Here is a 21,752-nt window from a genome sequence, read left to right as displayed (position 1 = left end):
TCAGGAGATTAAACATGACACAGCAATATGTATTTCCCACCGAACAGCCCTCAGTACACACAGAAAACAGGAGGGGTTGGAAAAAACCCAGGAAAAACACTCCCGTCTCCGACTTTCATTATTAAAACTAAACACCCACACACGCACTCGTGTTAATATCTTCTACTAATCAGCCTGTAAAAGAGAGGATCTCTGTGTCTCCTCCGGTAGTGGAAGCAATTCTTTTCGACATCCTTGAGGAGGCTGTTGAGTTTCCTCTTCTTGAATGACTAAGAATGACGAATATCATCCCCTATTATCACAAAGGACACAGTAAGAATGAATCTGCCCTATTTTCATCAGCATGAGGAAACCTCAACAAAACACTTGTTTATCAAGTTTTTTTTTTTTGATGTCTATGTACATTTTTCTGTCGTATTCAGAGGTCGGGTTGAGAGTCTGGATCCAATACTAACCCTTGAAACGATCCCCCGTTTTGACGTTGGGGTTGGATGCAGGTGCTAAATTAATCAGGGTGGCCTTGGCTTCCTTCTCGACAGATGGCAACTTCTGCCAGAACTTTCAATTGAGAACTTTTTGCCAGACTGGGAAGTAAATCCCACTCCTCAAAAGTGCTGCTGATTGACTCGAGGACCTCGTCAGGAACTTTCAGATCAAAACGGATCAAAGGCACCTGCTCTGTGTGACTCTGACTTGGTCCAGGTAGGGAAGGGTCTCGGGCCAACAGGATTGCTAATATTATCTTGAGCAAAAAGCAAGCGAGGTGACCAGTGGGATAAATTCTTTCACCATTTCTTCGGGGCAAAACCAACAAATTAACACCCCGGGGGATCAGGAATGTTCCCGAGGCTGAACTAGCGAGTGTACCCACTGCAGAGAGCACATCATCTGCAATATGTACTGGCATTCCCAAAAGGCTTAAGACATGTTGTTGGCGTGGCTCCTGCATAAGTAGCCTGACTGCGCTGTGACTCATAAAAAATTAATAATGACTGCGATTTAAATTATTCCTTGAACGTAATAATATACAAAACAATGATCCAATATTTCAGAGAAGATTTCTCAGAAGGTTTTATGTTCGTGGCTGTCGTCGAGTTAGCATGTCAGGCCATGACAAGCTGCAAAAACAACATTGCTGTTGGAGCAAACCACATTAACAGCAACAACAACAGCAACAACAACAACAACAACAACAACAAGACACGGAGCGAAGCCGACTAAGAGGAATTGACTGAGGGAAGCCAGGCAAGTCGAAGGGAGCCAGAAGAGATGAGCAGAACCGAGGAGCTTGCCATGCGGAGCAGGAATAAAGCTGCGGGCAAGCTGCAGGCACGGACGAGGAGTTAGCGAGCGTTAGCGGGGTCTCAAAACAAGCATGACGAAAGGCAGAGTGGTTCATGCGCGGGGGTGGGGGGGAGTGAAAGTGATATGAGATGGTGGCTGTCACATGGAAAACGCAAAACAAACAGGCGAGCAAGCAAGGACAAACAAATGACGAACACAGCAATTGAATGGAATAGAAGTAGCACATAATTAATCACAACTAGTCAACTTGCTAGCAAGCTAGGATAATGAAATCCTCTCTTTCTGTGTTCATTTGGCTCCCAATGAAGACGCTCAATTGAGAAAGACTTGACGACATTAATTTGGACATAAATGCAAACAGAATTTTAAATATGCAAATTAAAACGCAATAAATCTATCTATGGAAATTCAGAGATTGACCTTGATTAAAAAAAAAAAAAAATAGCATTTGACAGCCTTGAATATAACGTGAATTATATTTATTATTTGCCCCAGATTTTAATTGCAGTTAAACCTGCAGGAATGCTGAATGTTACATCTCAGAATCTGTATTTGCATTATTTACAGCCTATTTGAACAGAACCAGCCCAACCAGAATCGCTCATTTGGGAAAAGACAGGGAGCTTTTGGTGGACATGGCCTCAAAGTAACCAATAGGAAGTGTTAAAGTGTTATTAACCAGCGCCAGTGGTGGATCTGACTGGTCCACTGTGACATACAGAACATTGTCCGAACACTGTCCAGGCTTTGTCTATTATTTTACACGTCAGGGTGAGAACCAGGTAACTGTTACCTTGCAAACACGTATTCCAGCACAAAAAGCGCGTTCCGACCATTCGTCAACTGTATCATTCAAGATTACATTGCCGACTATAAATACGGTGCAACATGTGATATCACTGCGGTAAACATTTCTGGAGGGGGAAGATGAGTTCAGCTGTCCCTCAGCCTGCGGGGGGAGAGAAGCTGCTGTGCCGTCTGGCGCCGCAGCTGCAGAAACAGGCTTGAACAGGCCGTGTGCGGGGTTGCTGTTCTCATAAATTACCCCCCCTCACTGTCCCAGCTCACCAGCAGCGCTCCTGCCACCTCTCCTGGTAGCACACACAAAAAAAACGACACCCTAATAGCAACACTGGAGGACAGATTTGTGGAGAACACACACTCCTTACCATCACTCTCATTCCCCCGCGGCCCGTCGGGGACTGATTCTCGGCCGCTTCGTTTAGTCGGCGCTTGTGAAACTTGAAAGGGGAATATTCCTACGCTTTAATTTTTCCACGCTACTTTTAATCTTCGGCGGTTCTGGCGCAGAACTCGCACCGTTAAAGCCCCCAAAAGATACAGGAACCTACCCGGCTGCCGTTGCTACCGTACAAATAAATCCTTTTTTCCTTAACATTCAGAGAATGTAGAGAAAGTTCAACATTAGTTCAGGGATAATGGGCCCGAATGGAGAAAAGGGCATTCTGTGAAATCGTCCTTAATATCAGTCAGACAGACACCAGCAGCATCATTAAATCAAAACTATGTCTTTGGAGAAGGTCTCATTAAAATCCTCTTATCTTCGCCAAGGACTTGCAGCTTCCGCCGAGCAGCAGCCGCGCTCAACGTAATGACTCCTAGTTATGAAGTCCATCTAGAAAGGTGATTTGGAAAACCTCTGAGGTTGGGATGGGAGAAGCTGGAGGAGGTTTATGTCTTTCAGCTGAATTGGACGTTTGATTCGTGAAATCCCTGGAAGGCCAATTTGAATTTCAATGCGAATTCGGCCATGTACTCGTTTATCATCTCTTTTCTTTTGAACAGGGAGACGGTGAAGCAGGTGAAGAAGCGGAGGAGATTTTAACGCTGCCTATGTGATCTGCTCAAGAATGTTCTGTGTGCTTTTGAAAGTCCAAAAAAAAAGGATACCGTAGGCATTATTTAGGAATCCAGCAGGCACAAGGGATGGGAACACGGTGAAGGGAACACAAGAGGGGTGAAGGCTGGATATCCAGTGAACAAGTCACCTCAGCGGAAATTGTCATTTCTTGGCATCGATAAAATCCAAACTGTACACGACCTTGGATTAAAATCAAGGTCTTTCCCGACCACAGAATATTGAAAACAGAATAGTCACTCTGGGACTATTCAACATCCGAAGGTCTCGTATGATCCGAAATTCACCTCAGACTGTGAACAGAAGGCAAAATACCTGGAAGACACTGTAAAACTAAGCTTTTTTTGGGGGCTGGCCTGCAAACACAGGGCTAAATCGAATCGTCCCGATAGTCGTTCCGGCAGAGCCCAGGACAAATGCGAAAAAGTTGTAAGAGACGTAAATCAAAAATTCACTTTTATGAGATTTCAGGTAACATTTGTCCTAAAAACAAAGCAAAACAAAACAAAAACGTAAAAAAAAAAAAAAAAAACATTCAGGGAAATGTTGCTTGTTGTTCCATCAAAGTGTCCTACTTTCGCTGAGACGATTCCTGAAGGGCACCTATGAGCTCCCTGAATGCCGCAGAGTTTCTTGGCATTGAAATTGCATTTGCAATGTTGCAATAAAAAGGAACCAAGCAATCTCAAGGATTCTTTCATATATATATAGAATGCAGGGACTATATTTGGAAGACGCCTCTCTCCCCCGTTAGGGCTCGTGCTCGGTACAAGGGGATAGTTAAGGCAGCGGATGAAAGATGAAGATAATAGTTGCAAAAACAAAGCATGAGCCACCCCGAGCCCACGTCTGCTGAGAAACAATCACATTTCCGGTTAAATGAGACGCTGCCGTCTATTCTTGTCTTGCTTCTTCCGTGACGAAAACGAGAGACTTGTGCGCTTGTTTTGAACATTTCCTCACTGATGGAAATGAGCGGCAATAACACACACACACACACACACACACACACACACACACACGCACACACACACACACACACACACACACACACACTTAGACACATATTGATACTTAAGTAGCAATAGCGGCAATAATAATGAGAAGGCGACGGAAGCGGAGAGACGTTATTTTCATCATTTAAAAGCAAACAAATGAACGAAGCAGCTGATGGCGGCAATTACTTCCCCCCCACGCGTGCTGTTGTTGTGAAGTTGTCAGAAAAGCGAGTCAAGAACATTGATTAATTAAATCGAGCTGACGCGGCGCAGCAAAATCAATTAATTAGTTACGACGGCTGCACCTGCGTCGCGCCGCAAAGAAAAAAACAAACATAGGGACGCGGGTTCTGCGGAGCCTTTTCTTTTTTTTTTAGTTCATTTATTATTAAAACAACACTTATGTACAAATATATTCGTTACACAACATGTAAAATCTCCACAAATGGCTCTGACTGCATCTAGTACAAATATCCAAACTCCACTATGACACTGTACAGACGCACACGCTTGCGAACTTCAAGCATTTCGAATGGTCTTTTCGTCGTCTCTTGATTGCTTCTTTTTCTTTTCCTCCTTTGTGTCACTCGTTCACCAACCGTCTGCTGGACGGCGCCGGTCCTCGTGCAGAACCAGCCACCGATACAATCATGCAGTTCCCTGAGAGGTGTCACGGATCCACCTTTCCGGCCGAGGCCGCCGGACAGCGACGGGGGGGGTTGCAGAGTCGCTTTAAGGCTGCGTTCGCAACAAATCTGAGGCATCGTGAGTTTGTGCGGCACGTCGCTGATCTCGGAGGACAAACTGTGAGACGTCCAGTCCTGTGGTTTTCAACTTCGTGGGGTTTCGATCTTCGATTTTGTTCGGGTAGCTTCCGTATCCATGCACAGTGAGGGAAAGCATCGGACCAGGATTCGTTTCAACCGCGACTTCATGAGAAAAAAACAAAACAACAAATGTGTTTCTTCAACGTTGGATTCAGCGCGAACGCAGGCGTCGCTTCCCCCTTTAAAGTGTCCAATGAGAGAGCAGGACGCCCGCAGCTCCCCGCTCTGGTCATAGGCAGTCCCTGCACAGCGCCACCTGGCCGCTGCGGTAGTCCCTGCAGGGGCAGAGGCGCTGGTATTTGGCGCTGGAGCCGGCGCAGCTGAAGAGCAGCGGGTCGTGCTGCAGGAGGCACTCGGCGTGCTCCACGGAGAAGGCGGGGAAGAGGTGGTTGGTCTCCGCCTCCAGGCCCTCGCACTGGAACTCCAGCCTGGGGACGGGAAGGGAAGGAGTTGGCGTCAAGCGTCTCCGCGGGAAAGGGTCCGACAGGGTTGTTGCAGTAACTCTCGCGCACGCATCGCTGAAAGGGTTCATGACACCGCCTGTCGCACCAACTGAATATTTTAGAAGTTGAGGGCATCCAATTAAAAATTTGTTGAAAAGTGAAAATAAACTAGAAAATAGTTTTTTGGTTCAGGACTGCAAGTAAATAGATATAATTAATCAGGAAACCAGCATTCGCTCTTTTTTTTTTTAAATGCTAAATTTGAAAATTAGTGAAAAAACAATAATAGTCCTTCCTGCGAAAAAGCTGGAATACTGCTGTGTTGACCATTACAGAAACTAAAAAAATATGGTGATTACTGCCGCTGTTAATTCAGGGCAGCTGTGGCACAGGCCTCACAAAGGGTGGTTGTCATAATAACACATTTAGGTTTGGCGCTCTACATAATAACGATGATTATTCAGGTGTAGTTGTGACTTTTAAATCGTTGTTACTCCAAAAGTGTAAACCAGTGTACTGAGTAAACCAGGATTTCTGTGTACGATTACATGTGGGTGGGGGGTGGGTTATTTTTCAATGTATTAAATCATGTGATGCACCATGATGATCTATCTTAATTTTATCTGAATTTTCTTTTATGCACGATGATTCCATCGCTCTTGGTAAGTAGCTGCCATGACGGTTTTTCGCAAAATAAAAGCCATATTTCTAAAATTTCGACAAAGTACAATTGCAATTTGCAGGTGTTTCCACTGAATGCTGTGAAACGCATAAGCCGTAATTCCCGTAAAGTCTTTTCCCGAGAGATTTACGAGAATTCTCAGGGGACATAATTCTCGGAAAATCTCATCAAACGAGATTTACGAGAATTGCGTTTGCTTTTGTCTATTTAGGTTTGTATTCTGTTATATTTTTATATTTTTTCTCTTTGATTACTTGAAAAAAAATATTCAGTTTCCTCCTCCGTCCAAACATAACGCACCATTTTCACTTGACGTGAACTGGTTATGTGACCACGTAAGTCACATCTGGTGACGCGTAAATGCGACCATCGTAAGAACCTTTTACCGATGTTTTTTTCCGAAGTTTAGGTGTTTCCACTACCGTTTTTTTAGCGTGATATTTAGGTTTTGCGCATTTCTAGGGGTAATGAAAACGCAGCTACTTACGCGGTGAAGGCCTCCCTCAGGTTGACGAAGCGAAACAGGGCCGGCTCGCAGATGAGTCCTGCGCCCTGGCACGCCTCCACGCACGACTGGTCCTCCAGCGAGACCAGCAGCCGCAGGGCGCTGAGGGGCGGCCACGAGGGGACGTAGGTGGCGTTGGGCGCCCACACCAGGACGCTGGAGTTGGGCAGCAGGGTGAAAGGACCGGAGGGGCTCCCGAGCCAGGAGGCCGACGCGTTGGCCGGAGGGAAGGGAACCTCGGCCGAGCAAAAGTCCTACAAAGAGAAGCAGAGAGTTGAGATTTCCGTGCGGGGATTAAAACGCAGCCCGCTTTCGAGTGCTCGGCTACGCCGGCAAAAAGACAAATGTCGGCTTCGGCAGCCCTGGAATGGATGGATTCAAATATATATCATCAAGTCGCCCTCGCAGCAAGCGCGGCGCTCATCAGGAGTGACGGGGCCGCCCGCCGCCCGCTCTTGTCCTGGAAATGATACGGCTGCAGTAATGGTAGTCAATAACAATCAGGTCCGGAGGCGAGGAATCGGGCTCCGGTGCGAGGCCTGATTAGATGGGCCCTTCAGCCGGGGCCTATTCATAAGCGGAGGTCATAATATTTCTCAACACGTCCCTGCGGCTTCCCCTCCCGCTCATTAAACAGGCTCCCACTGCCCACAAGCAATAACCGGGCATCCGACCGCTGCGCTTCTGCTCCTTTAGTGCACGCAATATCTGGTGGAAAACACACACACACACACACACACACACACACACACACACACACACACACACACACACACACACACACACACACACACACACACACACACACACACACACAACCAAGCTTCACCTGGTTGGAACATAATGGGCGGGGCAGGAACTGAGGACAAGGGTTCAACAAACTCTGTCACTGAGCTGTCATTAAATTCTGGTGTGCGTGTGTGTGTGTGTCCGCTATAATATTGACAACGTACGTCATGGTATGGGCAAACTACAGCCCGGGGGCCATATGCGACCCGTTAAGGTTTTTAATCCGGCCTGCCGAACAACATTTTCTTTCTTTTTCAATTTTCGATTGACATTAATGCACGTTTTCTGCTTATCTCATGATATATTTTTTCTCCGATGAGGTTGGTCACCAAAACACTCCGTCCATCTGCTCCTGGACGGTTTGCGCACCTACATAGTCTGAGAAGCCAGGTTTCTAAACTAGCCTATGGCTAACGTAGCCAGAGTTGCTAACCGCCCCATTTGCGTTTTTTGAAGAAGTCAGAGCACAAGTGAGGTTGGAAGAACAGCCAGCGGAATCTGCTGGTGTGTGCGCAGTGTTCTCTTAAGGGATAGCGGTGAAGAATATTTTCTGTCATATATCTGCGTTATGCACCCGGCAAAAGGAGCTGCGCTTCTGCAGCCTGCGTCCTCGCACTTTGACTGGCCTTCAAAATCGCGGCTGTCGCCTGTGGCAGTTTCTCATTTACGGATTTGTTTCGTCCTGATAAAATGTGACCGACGATGACAGAAGCAGCTAAATTGGATTAAGACGTTTCCTTTTTAAGTGAAAAATAATGGGACACCTCATGCAATTGTGATATATTGACTCAGGGATCACTGTCAAGTCTCCCGAGTGCTGTTTCCCCCCCGGCCCCCCCTAGTCTATTCACCCACATCAACTCACACGTTCCTCTTGTGCACATGCACTGCCTCTGTCCTGGTGAGAACTGGATGTTTCAGTGAGAAGACGACTCCCTGTTGCACATCCAGGGTCTTATTTTTTGTCAACACAATGTTTACTTGGTCTCCACCCCGCAGGAATGAAAAAACAAAGCATCAATTTATAACAGTGGCTGGTATAAAAAAAAAAATTACTGCAGGAGGCTGCAAACAGAGGGTTAAAAAAGACATTTTGTGGAAATCCGTAGGTGGTTTTTGAATGAGACGTTGCGAGACGCCGCTGCAGTCGGAATCCCTGAAAGAAAAAGAAAAAAACGTCTCCCATGCACATCTCGAGTGTGTATACTGTATATCTCCAGACTGAAATGTTCCGTCCTTTGAATGCCTTTCTACCGCTGTGTTTACAGGAGAAAAGTCTCAGCTGCCCCCGTATTGTATAAGGGTCCCGCTTCTGTAGCTGATAGAGTGGGTTGAATGATAGAGAGAGAGAGAAAGAGAGAGAGAGGGAGAGAGAGGGAGATCAAGCCAGCGAGCTGCTGGTCAGAAAGTGAGCAGTCGGGGAAGTTGAGAAGTTGGAAACTAAATGAGGAAAATGTGAAACGGTGGCAAAGAAGGTTGGGAAAAGCAAAGGATGGACAGTCTGATTGGAAGTCTGGCCTTGTACTGTGTGTGTGTGTGTGTGTGTGTGTGTTTGTGTGTGTGCGACAGCCGGGGGGGTGTTGATGGTGTCAGAGGAGCAGTGAGGAATTTCTTTTCGCGGCCCTGGTGGCGTGACAGATGCAAGAGGACGATGGCGACGACAACACGTGTAAGTGCAATGCGTGTGCGCGCGAGTGTTTGCACGACTGTCGTTTCCGTTGCGCTGCCGTGCGCGCACTCATCCGCTGGCTTATTGATTTATTTCCAAGGCCATTATTTCTCTCTTTCATCCCCATTCTCGAGGACCATCATTGAGAAAAATTAGTCACCGTGCAAGTCTATTAAGCTTCAGCTGGTGCCTGCTAAGAATTTAATAGCCGCCCCCGGCAGTGAGGCTCAGGAATAAATATTGTGGCCAAGCAAGTGAGAAATCCAAGGGGGGCGGAGAGGTGGGGGGCATCTCAAATAGAATTTCAGGGCATTAGGCGAATTCAGATGGACTCTTGTGTGTATTTTAATGAGAAGATTGCCCGGGCGCAGTTTTTTGCGTTACAGACATGACAACAAACTTGCGCATTCGTCGAAGGGCTGGCTTCTTGTTTTTGCTCGACTTTCTATGTCACAAGCCGAGGTGATTGTGACGGCATCGCCTCTGCAGACTTTGTCTTTTTAAACGCGGGCAAGGCGACGCCGCATGAGAGCGAGTCGGCATCTTCCCCGCTAGCTGGCGTTAGCAGTGAGCGGCTGGCCAAACAAACATTTATTGTTGGAAGTGGAAGACCAAATTTAATTTACTGCTGGAAATGGCCCCACTAGGGCCCCTTTTAACAGATGGAAACAAGAGAACCTGTCCTTGTTCCTTGTTCCTCTGCCAGTCCAGAATTAAACCCAACACATCAAAACTTCACTGCCATTCTTTGTCCTTTTATTGTGAAAACACCGCCCACTTTCAGGTGACACTGCCATCCGTCCATGAGAGGCCATCAACGTTGACGCAAACCGATTCCTCAGCCAAGGCATAACTGATTTTAACTATCAAAAGACTAAAAATGTTTGAAAAAATAACATTAAAAAACACATTGAAGTGTTACTTCAATTACAAAGATTCAGCGGAAAGCGGCGAACTCTGAATGTGTTTACGCTTCGCGCAACAACAAGCCCCTTCAAATGCGCCCGGGCTTCAGAAGAAAGCCAATTAATTTCCTCTGCTGTCTGTCAACAAAGAGGCCCAGATGCCTCACAAGCGGCGGCTCGTGGCGCTAATGAGCGGAGGTGAGAACACCTTCCGTTCAAATCGGGAGATGTTGTGCTTCTGTTCAACATTCAGGGTTTTGTTTTGGTTTTTTTCCCCCTCCCCCGGCTGCACGTACAGAGGACACGCTGTGAGCAAGGGGAAGACTGCAGGTTCAGAGGGTTTTCACTCAACTGAACCGTGAGTTGAAAGAGTTTTACAAAAAGAGTCTCATTGATGTGTGGACCAAAGTATCTGTTCCACAGTCAGAGGAGTCCACGGGGGCAGCTGAGCCCTCCATAATTATTAGGAAAGTCCCAGCAAACTACCGCTTGTCACCATTAATGTTTCGCTTTTCAGGCTACCTGCTGCTTGTTTCGGAGGCGAATGGAAGCTCAACCTGCAGCACAAACTAGAAGTAAGCTCCCCTCAAAAGCAAGACTTTTTGACTGTTAAGGCATCAATTATCATCACTATCATTGTGTAGTTTCCCAATTTGGTATAAATAAAGTACATCTATCTATCTATCTATCTATGTATTATTAATCTGTAGGAGAAAGAGGTTGAAGCTACACAGCCACAGTTCAGTTGTGACAAAATCTGGACCTCCAACACGAGGAGGTGGCACACCGTGCAATTATTCCATCCTTTCAACCGAAACAAACATTCCCATTTGTGAAGTAAAAAAAAAAAGAAAACAACGACACAATCTGTTTACGTGACGATCTTGGCTTCACGCGCAAAACCTAAAAACCCAACCAGGCGAAGCAGCAGGTACAGAGTGTGCAGGGACTCACTCGGATGAGAAAATGCCTTTGACATTTAAACAAATCTCTCTGCAGCCATTATGACAATGGTAATGGCTGCGCAACGCCGCAATAAACAAAGGTTACTTGGGGGCGTTACCGACCGCAGCAGCAGCATCAGCAGCATCAGCAGCAGCAGCAGCAGCAGCAGCAGCATCAGCATCAGCATCAGCAGCATCAGCATCAGTAGTCCAGAACGAGCGACTCAATAATTAATGTCGCATTTCCAAATGTTTTCCACGAAAGTCAAAAGTCAAAAGGTCTATATACAATTACATGTTTATATTTATATATGCCACACACTTATGCATGTACTTCTGTATTTCTAGATTTGAATTATTTATTTAGATACATCCATACCAATATTATGAGAGCTGTGCTCTTCACCCTGCAACTCACTATGGCCTGCCTGCCACTCTGGCGACTTGTATCTCTGTCTCTACCTATAGCTGCGTTTCCATTACAGTTCTTCGCAAAATAATTTCGATAAAGTGCAACTGCGACTTGCAGGTGTTTCCATTGAATGGTGTGAAGCGCACAAGCCGTAATTCTCGTAAAATCTTGCGTGACGAGATTTACGTTTGCTTTTGTTTGTTTGCTGTTTGTTTGCTGTCAAGAACGGTCGTTACATTTTTCTCTTTGATTACTTGTCAAAAACACTTTCACTTGACGTGACCTGGTCACATGACCCTGTACGCCACGTCCGATGACATGTAAATGTGAACAAAAGTGTTTCCATGACACTTTTGCGATATATCTCTATTTCGATACATCTGAAAAACTACCTCACGAAAACCTTTCTGCGATATTTGAGAGGTTTTTCGAAGTTCCATTACCAGTTTTTTATCACGATATTTAGGTTATGCGCAATTCTAGGGCGAATGGAAACGCAGCTTATCTCTCTAAGTTTTTGGTATTTCCTTTTCACGCCAACTGGTCAAAGCAGATGAGCGCCCCCTACAGTCTGGATCTGCTCTAGGTTTCTTCTAACAGGGGGAATTTTTCCTGGCCACAATCGCACCTTGTTGAAGGGGTTCAGTTGGTTTTCCTCTGATTGTACAAAGCGCTTTGAGACGACTTTGGTTGTGATTTAGCGCTGTGCAAATAAAAGCAAATTGACTGATTTATTGCGGTCTGGTCCGGTCCGGTTCTGGCACCCACCTGGTTCTGGATGTAGGCGTGAACCCTCTCCAGCATCCCCTCGCAGGTGTACTCGTAGGGCAGGAACGGCTCCACCTGTAAACACAGACAGATGAAGCCAGGGAGCGTGTGGGCATGTCCGAGGGAGAGCCCCGAGCGCAATCTCCCCCCCCATCACGACGACACGTTAATCAAAGCTGACACGTTCATTAGCGTAATTGTGAGAGGCTTGCGTGGCGCCTGGAGGCGGGCTGTTAAAATCGACGGGCTCGATGCATCACAGCTGACAGCTTCGAGAATTGATTCCATTATTTTTAGCGACGAGCGCGTCGATACGTCAGGGTTTGACGGAGGTTTACGCAGCACCGGAGAGGCTCCGATGGTTTTAGCGTACCGTGGGCGTCGCCCAGTTGCGGCCTGGCCAGGTTTGAATTTGCAGAGGACAAGAGCCGGCCGACAGCCGCTCCTCCGACCGGGGGTTCACGTCGAGCGAGAAAAGCCTCGTGATGGATTTGACGTCGGAAGCCCGATTGCGGCTTGATGACACGATCATTGGGGGAGATTAGGGCGGCTGCATTCCCATCAGAGCTCATTGTTTTGTTATGACTCGGCCATTTGAGTTGACGAATGGCTCCTCTCAACGCCGCGTTGCTTTTAGCGCTCTCTTATTACTTTATTTTGTCAGAGTTTAATGAAATGTATCTGGCACGCCATCAGCAATTCCACAATGCAATTTGCCTTTTGGGCGTCTTTATATAATAGAAATTGTGATGAGTGAGTGTGCGTGGGGTGGGGTGGGGGTGAGAGGTGGGGGTACTTCATAGACTATTTGAATTCAAGAGAGGAAAACATTGTTTTTTAACAAAAAAAAAATGATATAGTGATGTGCGGCCAGCAATGAACATCTTGCGGCGTCACGCATGGCTCCTCTCAGAAGAAGTGGCGTGAAACTCAAGATGGTCAATAAAAATCAGGCAGCGCGTTTGTTGCGGAGGCACATGTTCTCTTGAACCGCGTTCCCATGCGACCGGTCGGTTGGAAGCATCTGTCCAAATGCGACTTGAAACTACCTTTGCAAAAATCGTATTTCATGTGATTTGTGACTGTTCAGACTGCAAAAGAGCAATCTGGTTTCGATCTGGATGGGCTAAAAATTTTGGCTGGCAGTCTGAACGAGGCTTAAAGTGCTTTAGTCTGTCAGTGAACTCCTTTTTTCTTTCCAGATTTCACGTTTCAGCACTAAAACACGGACCACGGAAAACACCCCCACAGTGATGTCACAAAGGGTAAGTGATTCCTCACTAAAAACCCGTCTCATATTAACAACAACTACAGTCTGGTGTTTTTTCCGCCTCCCGTCCAACCTTATTTTCGGCCCCGATGCAACAAATAAATCAGCTGCTGCTTGAGCAGGTAGCGAGGAAGGAGGGTTTTTTTTGTAATTAATTATTCATTGTGTGGGGCTGCTGCGCAGCAGCCAGGGATGAAAAATAATGCTCAGAAAATGGGTTGAATACGGAACGTTGAGGGTGATTACAGCGATCAAGGTGCGGATGAAGGGCAAAGGTTTTGACCGGTCAAAAAACATGATTGAACCTTTAGAGCACTTTTATACAAATAAACTGAAATATTAAGAAAATGGCAAGAGAGTTCGTATGGAAAGAGAATTCTCTTTCTCTTTATCAGCCGTTGTTTCTGCATTTATCATATTATTTAGCATTCATTATTTTTTTTTAAAAATGAACATGCAGTTTTACATCTGCCTCTAAAGAGAACGCGTAGGTCAATGTCTTTGCCCAGATGGTGAGAAAAGAAACAACTCTAAACACAATGTTGAAAGTTTGTTTCATTTTAGCCGTTACAGTTTTCAACGTCCGCCGCATTCTTTCCGCCGCCATCAGCAGTACGAGACGTCTGGTTAACACAAGCATAGCGCGATCCAGACTTATTTATTTATTTAGTCGGTGGCTGACAGATTGAGCACGGCGTGATTGATGAAGTATCATCTGTCGGGGGGGGGGGCAGCCTCTGGGAAACCGCCGCGAAAACGCAGGTGGCACGGCGAAGACTTCACCGAGCGGGCCGCTCAATATCCCCAGCAATTAGCAGAGCACAGGGAGAGCGCAGGAGCCACCTCAGCATTTTTCTCTGATGTCAGCCGCCGCGATTAACAGCTTTATGAAAGAAGCGGAGCATCGAGAGTGGGTGGAGCCGGCGGGCGAAGCGTCCCGGACGGCGACCGGCCGTCGCTGCGTTTCGGGCTCCACTTTGAGAAAGCTGCGTTGGTGGGAGTTTTTGGGGTTGAACAGCGGAAACGTAAGGACATACGTACATTGATCCTGAGGATCTCCCGGATGGTCGCGTCCAACTCTTCGGTGTTGTTGTAGTCGATGGTGATGACGTGCGGCCTGCCAATGTACTGCTCTGCGTAGGGATGCTGTGAGGAAACCTGAGGGAAGAAGAACTGACGGTTTAAAAAAAAAACAGTGTCCAAACAAAAGACCCTGCGTGCATTCAGTGGCAAAGAGTGTTAATGCAGCGCTAATATTGCTCGCGTTAACCTGGCACGCCAAATGAACCGCTTTGAGGAAAAGACCAGAGGCAGGAGTTAGAGACGGCGGAGACGGAAATGTTGAGCTTCCCTTTTGGTAAGTGACCAGGATGGATCATAAATGAGGACATCAGAGAGATGGAGCACGTTAGTCAGACTGGGATGGTTTGGAGGGAAAGTGAACGTCTGGGGTGGAAGGGAGCTGAGTTTAGCGGCCTGGAGGAAGAGATTTATGGATGGAGTGAGAGAGGAAGTGAAGTCAGTTGGTGTGAGAGAAGGGGGTCAGACGGAGGCAGATGATTGGCTGTGGCCTCCAGCAAAGGAGAAGAAGACAGACACCTAGTGCTTTGAATTGATCTGACCTGTCCGTCTGCCAAAAAGCCTATAGAAAGTATTTAGAAAGAGGAGTGGAATCTTGGATGAACCTCCTGACAATCACATTCTATCAAATCAATCAGATTTTTTCATTGCTTGTTTATCTACAGCCTGAGGCTCACTGATGGAGACTCTGCGCAGTACTGAATTTGTACCAAAGCCACTCAGGAGCGAAAACTAAAACACGTTGTCCTTGAGAAAAGCCTTCGGTGTTCTTTAGTAAAGTTAAAATGCGATTGACTTCTGCAACTTTTGCAGTTTGGATTTTGTCACAACCAAAATGAATGTGACTGGTTACACAAGCCGGTGCAATTTTGAGGCACTTTGTGTCGGAACCAGGCAGGAAGGAAGAGAGCTGGAGTGCACATACCTTCCTGGAGGTGGGCTTCCCTCTGAAGAACTCGTGGTTAAGGGAGCTGTGAGGAGGGTCGAATTTGGGCTGCAAGTAGATGCAGCCATTGGCTATGGCCTCCAGAGGGGCAGGGCCTTCGTAGGGGAAGCCGAACCCAATGAAGAGCTTCATGGGGGAGAGAAATGGGTGAGATTAAAAAAATAAAGAACAAACACCGCCAAACGCCTTGCAGCTGGAAGGTTCTGGCGAGGACTCCTGGTGTTCGCCCACCTTGGCCTTCCTGAGGAGTTGCTGCAGCTCGGGCTGCGGCAGCAGGCCGTGGTTCTTGACGAAGGCGGGAACCTCCGGGGGCCGCTGCGTCTCGTAGTAGACCGTCCCGTGGATCTCCATGTGACGGTGGAGAGTGGCCAGGAATTTCTCCTTTCCCTTTGGCAACGGAGAGAAGGAGGCGGAAAGAGCGACGCACTTAGAAATGTCAAGTGTTAGATATGTTCTTGCTTTTTTTCTTCTAGATTGAATTGTCAATGTCGACGTTTCCCATTGACAGAAAAAAAACTGATTTGAGTCTAAAAGGAAAAGCAGGCACATCCAACTGGGTTCTGATGAAGAGCCTGAGTCAAAGTTTACCCAATCATCATGATGATGACGATGGGATGAACGGCTCTTATGAGTCCATTCTGCTCCCGTTAGCCCCGACATCGTCTCTCTTTGGAGAGAACGGTCGCTACCTAAAAAGCCTTCACAAAAAGCACAAAAAGTAATTGAAAAAATAAATGAGTCCATCTGAGAAGGGCCTTTCGGGGGGTGAGGGGGGACTGTTAAAATGGATTCATTAATGGCCACAAGCCGCACATCATTTATGGACATTGCCCAAAAGTTCAGAGTCATTCAAGTCATTACATCAAGGCCAGCGCTGCTGCAAAGAGATCATTTGGGGTTATTTGAATAAAAAAAAAAACTATTTCACTCTTTAATTGACTTTAATCGAAAAGTGGCAAGACGTGATTTTCAACACTTTCAGATGTGAGATAATATAAAGATGTGCTCTAGTGGCGTTATTTCTTCTGAGCCAGAGCGCCACACGGAACGAAACCTTAGTTTTCGTTTACATGCTGGCGCTCAAATGTGCTTGCTCGTGGTGAAAATAAATGAAGTATTGACACTTTCAGAGAGCAATAAGAGCACCCACAGTTGGTCAGCTGTGAGGCAGGACGACCTTCTTGAGAGGGACATTGTCATGGTTCCTGGGGGTGCGGTATCAGTAAACTGTCAGCGCCCTTTGTGACATCACAAAGTGTTGATTTCTAGGGGCTGCATGTTTTAGCACACTCTGAAAAGTGGAACAACCATAGCCTTGTAATGGATGGACTCTCTTTCTGCAGAGACCACTGGCAGGCTTAGAAAACAGACCTTTGGACCTTTAAATATCAAGTTCGAAATCCTGAGCCAGTGACAAGAGTAAACTAGAAAACTACTTCTAAGAAACCATGTTTTTTTTTTTTCACTTTTTAATTTTGTCCTTTTTTTTTGTTTGGGGGCCCTTTTCAGAAAATCGATAACGCTGGAGAAAAACAAGTGTACTTACTTGGAGCTGTGCGGGTCCATCAATGATGCATTATGGGATGATGAAACGCAGAACAGCAACAAGGTGCAACAGCGGCGGGGCGTGAAGAGAAGTAAGCAGACAGACAGACAGAGGGGGAAATATATTTATATATTGAAGAACATGACGGTGAGTTTCTCAGAGCAGAAGAGCTCTCATGTGGGCCTGACAGCCGAGGCGAAGTGAAGCGGCTGGGTTTTTTTCCTCCGCAGCAGAGGCCCCCGAACGCAGCCCATCGCGCCACTTCAGACCCGCTACGGTTGCAGCCGCTCGGAGACGGCGGATTCGGCGCAGTCGAATTCGCGCGAGCGAAAACCTTGCGGACTGCACACTTGAAACGATAGCGAGAAAGCGGGGAGCTGCGCCAGTAGCTCCGAGCGAAAAACAGAAAAAAAAAAAAGGGAGAAAGAAAAAAAATAACGACTCTAAACAAAAGCAATTGCACTGCACTGCCGTGGCACTTCAGGCCAGACTCCTGGAGGAGCGGCTTGTTTGAGGGAAATGGAACATCTAAGTGGGCGTCTCAGTCTGCGTTGCGGAGTTTGGCTCGGAGCCGCGCTGCTGGAACGCTCTTCCAAAATAGCCTTTCATCTCCGATGGATCTCAGCCGTCGACGCGGATCGTAACTGTCGAAGGAAAAAAACATTTCGGTTTGCCCGTGAAAGACGTGTGATGATTCCCGCCAAAAAAAAAAAAGATTTGTAGCCCAATTAGCGCTTCTGAGTCGCTGCTCCCCCTGAAAAACGCAGCATAATGATACAGGGCTAATTTCACACGGAGTAAAACTTGGAAAAGACAGGAGGTAAGATAAGGTGCATTTCAACAAAAAAAAAAAAACATCGATCTTTTATTCATGACGGCAGTCATTTGGAATTTAAAATGGATCCCGTGCGTCTCAATAATTCACCTTCTGCTGCATCCTTCGGTGCTTCACGCGGCTAAGATGAGTGATGGTATAAGTTCTTGTGTAATTCTCACTCCACGTTGGCAGGAGACTGATGCTAACGACGGTGCGTCTGCTAATTATCCTGCAAAATGACGGAAATGTCCCGGCCTCCTGGAGGCAGCGCGGCTGTGTTTGGACTGCAGTTTCATTTAGATGTGTGTGTTCAGTTGCTATTTAAAAACACACAGGTTGGTTTCTGCAGCTGAAAAGTATTTATGAAAAGTGCGCTTGGAGAGGAAGGAGGCTATTGAAAAACTGAAAGCAGCCTCTTATACAAGTTATGAAATGCGAACAATCTGTGCAAAGTCTGATGAGTGCCATTAATATATACGCAAAAAAAAACCACAGCGCAATGAGAAGAAAAAGCCTTCTATTCATTTTAATATCCTCACGACACCAGAGTAGCAGCTCTGGCACCATGTTTAAAGAATTTCTTTCTCAAGGTATCTCTCAAAACTGCACCTGATTGGCCACCTCTCCCGGAGCCTTTATGACCCCAATACAAATGCTGGGAGTCCACAGTTGAAACAGTCAATAAGTGGTGGAGCAGAACAAAGTGTCCCTTCCTTCCTAGAAAAAAAATTGTCACACGCTTCGAATACCTTCAGGCTAGAAGCTGCTGGAAAGCAGTGTCATTGTCAATAGATGGCACAAAACAGTCCAAAATGAGGGAAATCAATGGCTTCTTGGAGGCTGTGATTTACAACAGGCTCGCTTGGGTCACCAAAGTGTCCCTCAGGGAGGTTGGGAGAAAGCGATCCATCACTTTCTTCTTAAATCCATCAGTGCGCTTTGCTTGTCGTAACAATGTTTTCTCTAAATTTAATGGCACGGTTGCCTGCAACGCCAGGTGGAATGTTTGTCAAACCTTCTGGATTTATCGCACTTGTCTGTGTGGTGAAGAAGGTTATTTAGAAAAATACAAAACAAAAAAACTTGGAAGATTTTTCGAGGACTCTTGTCAACCACATCCAAGCTGACCAATCGAGTTTTTCAGCCAATCGCCCACACCCCCCCCTCCAGGCTTCCCATCTGACGTGAAATGGAACACCGCGGCCCCCTGGAGGTGTGAGAGCTCCAAACTCTCGTACGAGTGAAAAAGCGTCAGTGTTATTCCCCGATTACTGATTGATTTGCAATCCCCGCCCGCTTCTCATAAAACTGCTGCATTCCCCCGACAATCTCTGAAGCGTCGTGGCCACTTCCTCGATTTCTCGTTTCTTCCGCGTTTTCGCTGCTTCCTGGTTGACAGGTTACATTACCCAACAATAATGATTTACAGAACATGACGACGGTTCATTTTCTAACTGCTTCCTCCTCCATAAAGTTTCGTTTATAGGCCACGGGAAGATTTCCACAAAACAGTTGTTTTTTTCCCGGCAACACTGACCTTCCACATGTTGGCCTCCTTTCCGTAGACAACAGCCATGTTGCCGACTTTGTTCCGCTGGATGTTCAGCCTCTCCGTCTCGTTCAGCTCCTCCGCCACAAAGCCCATGAAAGAGTTATCGGGGGTGTGCGCTGCCAAGGACAAACAAAGCAATTGGCAAAAAAAACAACGCCACCGAAGAAAAGGCGATTAAACTAAAACAGCGACTGCCGAGATCCGACTGCGGCGCCAGCAGGGAACGCAGAACAAGGAAAAAGAGAAAAAACAACAACAACTGAAACAGCAGTGGGGGTAACCTGGGGGGCTGAGAAATAGTGACATTAAGAATTATTATTTTATTAGGTCTGAGATCAGGTGGTTATGATAAGAGCACGTCTCAACCTCCAGCCAAAATAAATAGAATGGATTTGCATTGGCCCTGCCCGCTGGGTTTCTGCATTGAAAACTCTGACCTGCAAACTACCACTTCCAACATTCTCGCCTCCGGTTTGATACCAATTCCATGTTTTGCGCATTGCAGCTTCCGAGGTTCCGTATTGCGCAGAAATGTCGTCCGGAATGAGATGAGAACGCCTGCCAAACTCTTTTACTCGTGTGTATCTCCCAGCGGCAGTGAGGAAAGTTTTGGAAATCTGCCCTTTGTGATGTAACATGGTTGATAGCGCACCCGGCGTTGTGTGCGTTCAGCCCTCAGGTGCCGCCTTGTGTCACTGCCTCGGCCCAGACGTCAAGCCAGGGTTTCAGCAGAGCATCGGTTTAGACAGGAGGCGAAAGATCGAGGATGTTAACGGAGAAACAAATCGCCTTTTATTTTCTTAGGCGGGGGGGAATTAATGATGCGAAGTTGCTCCACTCGAGTCTAGGGTCATAAATAAATACCTGAACGCGCTCACGGCGCGGGACCTCGACTGTCAAACAGCTTTTCGCTGCACAATCGACCGTGAATGGAACAACAAGCGGGAACGAAATCAAGCGCAGCCCCGTCGATGTCGAGTGGGGCCAAGGCGGGCTTGTTTTGTTTTTTTTCTGCCAATTCTCAAACTTGAGATGGAAGCCTTTTTCACGGCCGCGGCTCGTCTGAAAACAGTATTTAGGAAACAGCGGGGGATCCCGTTGTCGCTAAATCAACTCGATGGGAAGGAAGGGGGGAGAAAAAAATAACAGCCCCAATTTCTCCCGGTTTCCGGGGAAAGACGTCGTGGAGGCGCACGTGCAACCGAAAACGCGGCAAACACACACACACACACACACACACACAGGCAGCTGTGTCCGACTCATTCTCCGGTTGGTTTGCGCTCCAGGAACCCCGACTGTTCCGGCTTGGGGGATTTAATAAGCTCGTCCAATCTGCTGCTCGGCGCTCGCGCACCTCGGCCTCGTTTTTCCGAGGCGGCACTCACGAAACATGGTCATGTACTGCTGGCCGTGCAGGTTCCAGTAGCCCCAGTTGGTCCTGAAGCCGTTCAGGGTGGCGTACTCCTCGTGGTTGTAGGCCGGCTCGGTGCCGAAGGTGTCGATGACTCGGATGTGGCACCTGCGAGGGTGAGAGCCGAGATGAAGGTCGAGAGAGATTTTCCTTTTTTTTCTAATTGTTTTTTTTTTTTTTTAACCTTGGAGGACTGCAGTCTTTAGATACGGCATCTGAGCGGCCAAGAAGAAAGAGTGTGAAATCTAATCCAATTGACTTGCCCCGTTTTTCTTTTTGTTTTGTTTTTTTGCAAAATGCACTGCGTATTGAGCGCAAATACAGGCTCATTACCATAATAGTAGCTGGATGGGCTCTTAACGCAGCAGCAGACAAGTTACATCGAGCCATGGCTTTCCAAGTTTTTCAAATTTATTTTTCCTATTTTTTCGCATGAGAGCTGCCTCGGTGGCTTTGCTGCTGTGTTGGGCCACTTTCTCGGTGCCCTATGCTGGTAACATTGGGCCAACCAGCCGTTTGACCCTTCTTCCTCACAACTGCTGCTCACTTGATTTATCTCTCTCTCTCTCTCTCTCTCTCTCTTTGCTGCTGTATTGACTTGTTGACATGCACTTGTAAAATATTCAGTGGATCTATATCTCTCTATATAGATATACAGATATACATATATATATGTTAGAGCTGTCAAGCGATTTATTTTTTTTGAATGGCGATTAATTGCAGAATCTTTATAGTTAACTGCGATTAATCGCGGTTTGAATTGCGTGTGTAAAATTCTGTTATTTTGCATTTCAAGGCATTTTAAGCCCATAATGTAAAGAGTTTCTGACCCGAAATCGGCCAGCGGGCGACTACGGGTTAGTAAAAGGGACAAACGTTTGAAATGCCATTTAAAAAAAATAATGCGTTATGGATTGTAGTTAACTAATCACGATTAATGCATTAACAAACATATGTAAACGCATATTAACAGACATAATTACACATATGTAAATATATACGTG

The 21,752-nt window shown here is 46.6% G+C and overlaps 1 protein-coding gene across 5 annotated transcripts in view; it reads right to left on the bottom strand.

The window, feature by feature from the left end:
* Positions 1–4,553: 4,553 nt before the first annotated feature.
* mgat5b (alpha-1,6-mannosylglycoprotein 6-beta-N-acetylglucosaminyltransferase B) overlaps positions 4,554–21,752 on the bottom strand; it is a 62,682-nt gene continuing 45,483 nt past the window's right edge. For 4 of the 5 annotated variants that reach the window (XM_076023834.1, XM_076023835.1, XM_076023836.1 and 1 more), the window contains exons 10-17: positions 20,723–20,856; positions 19,317–19,453; positions 15,654–15,809; positions 15,402–15,548; positions 14,438–14,554; positions 12,127–12,201; positions 6,622–6,893; positions 4,554–5,549 (exon numbers count right to left, since the gene is read on the bottom strand). In XM_076023834.1, the coding sequence (XP_075879949.1) occupies positions 5,114–5,549; positions 6,622–6,893; positions 12,127–12,201; positions 14,438–14,554; positions 15,402–15,548; positions 15,654–15,809; positions 19,317–19,453; positions 20,723–20,856 (1,474 nt within the window). In that variant the 3' untranslated portion in view covers positions 4,554–5,113. The remainder of the gene's footprint in view (positions 5,550–6,621; positions 6,894–12,126; positions 12,202–14,437; positions 14,555–15,401; positions 15,549–15,653; positions 15,810–19,316; positions 19,454–20,722; positions 20,857–21,752) is intronic. The other variant, XM_076023838.1, reaches the window with a different exon arrangement.

This window comes from Nelusetta ayraudi, unplaced genomic scaffold (genome assembly GCF_046127955.1).
Source record: "Nelusetta ayraudi isolate G7.1 ecotype Tasmania unplaced genomic scaffold, CSIRO-AGI_Nayr_v1 ptg000016l, whole genome shotgun sequence".
Lineage (NCBI taxonomy): Eukaryota > Metazoa > Chordata > Actinopteri > Tetraodontiformes > Monacanthidae > Nelusetta > Nelusetta ayraudi.
Note: the sequence above shows the minus strand (reverse complement) of the source record. Positions and strands in the feature narration are given on the sequence as shown.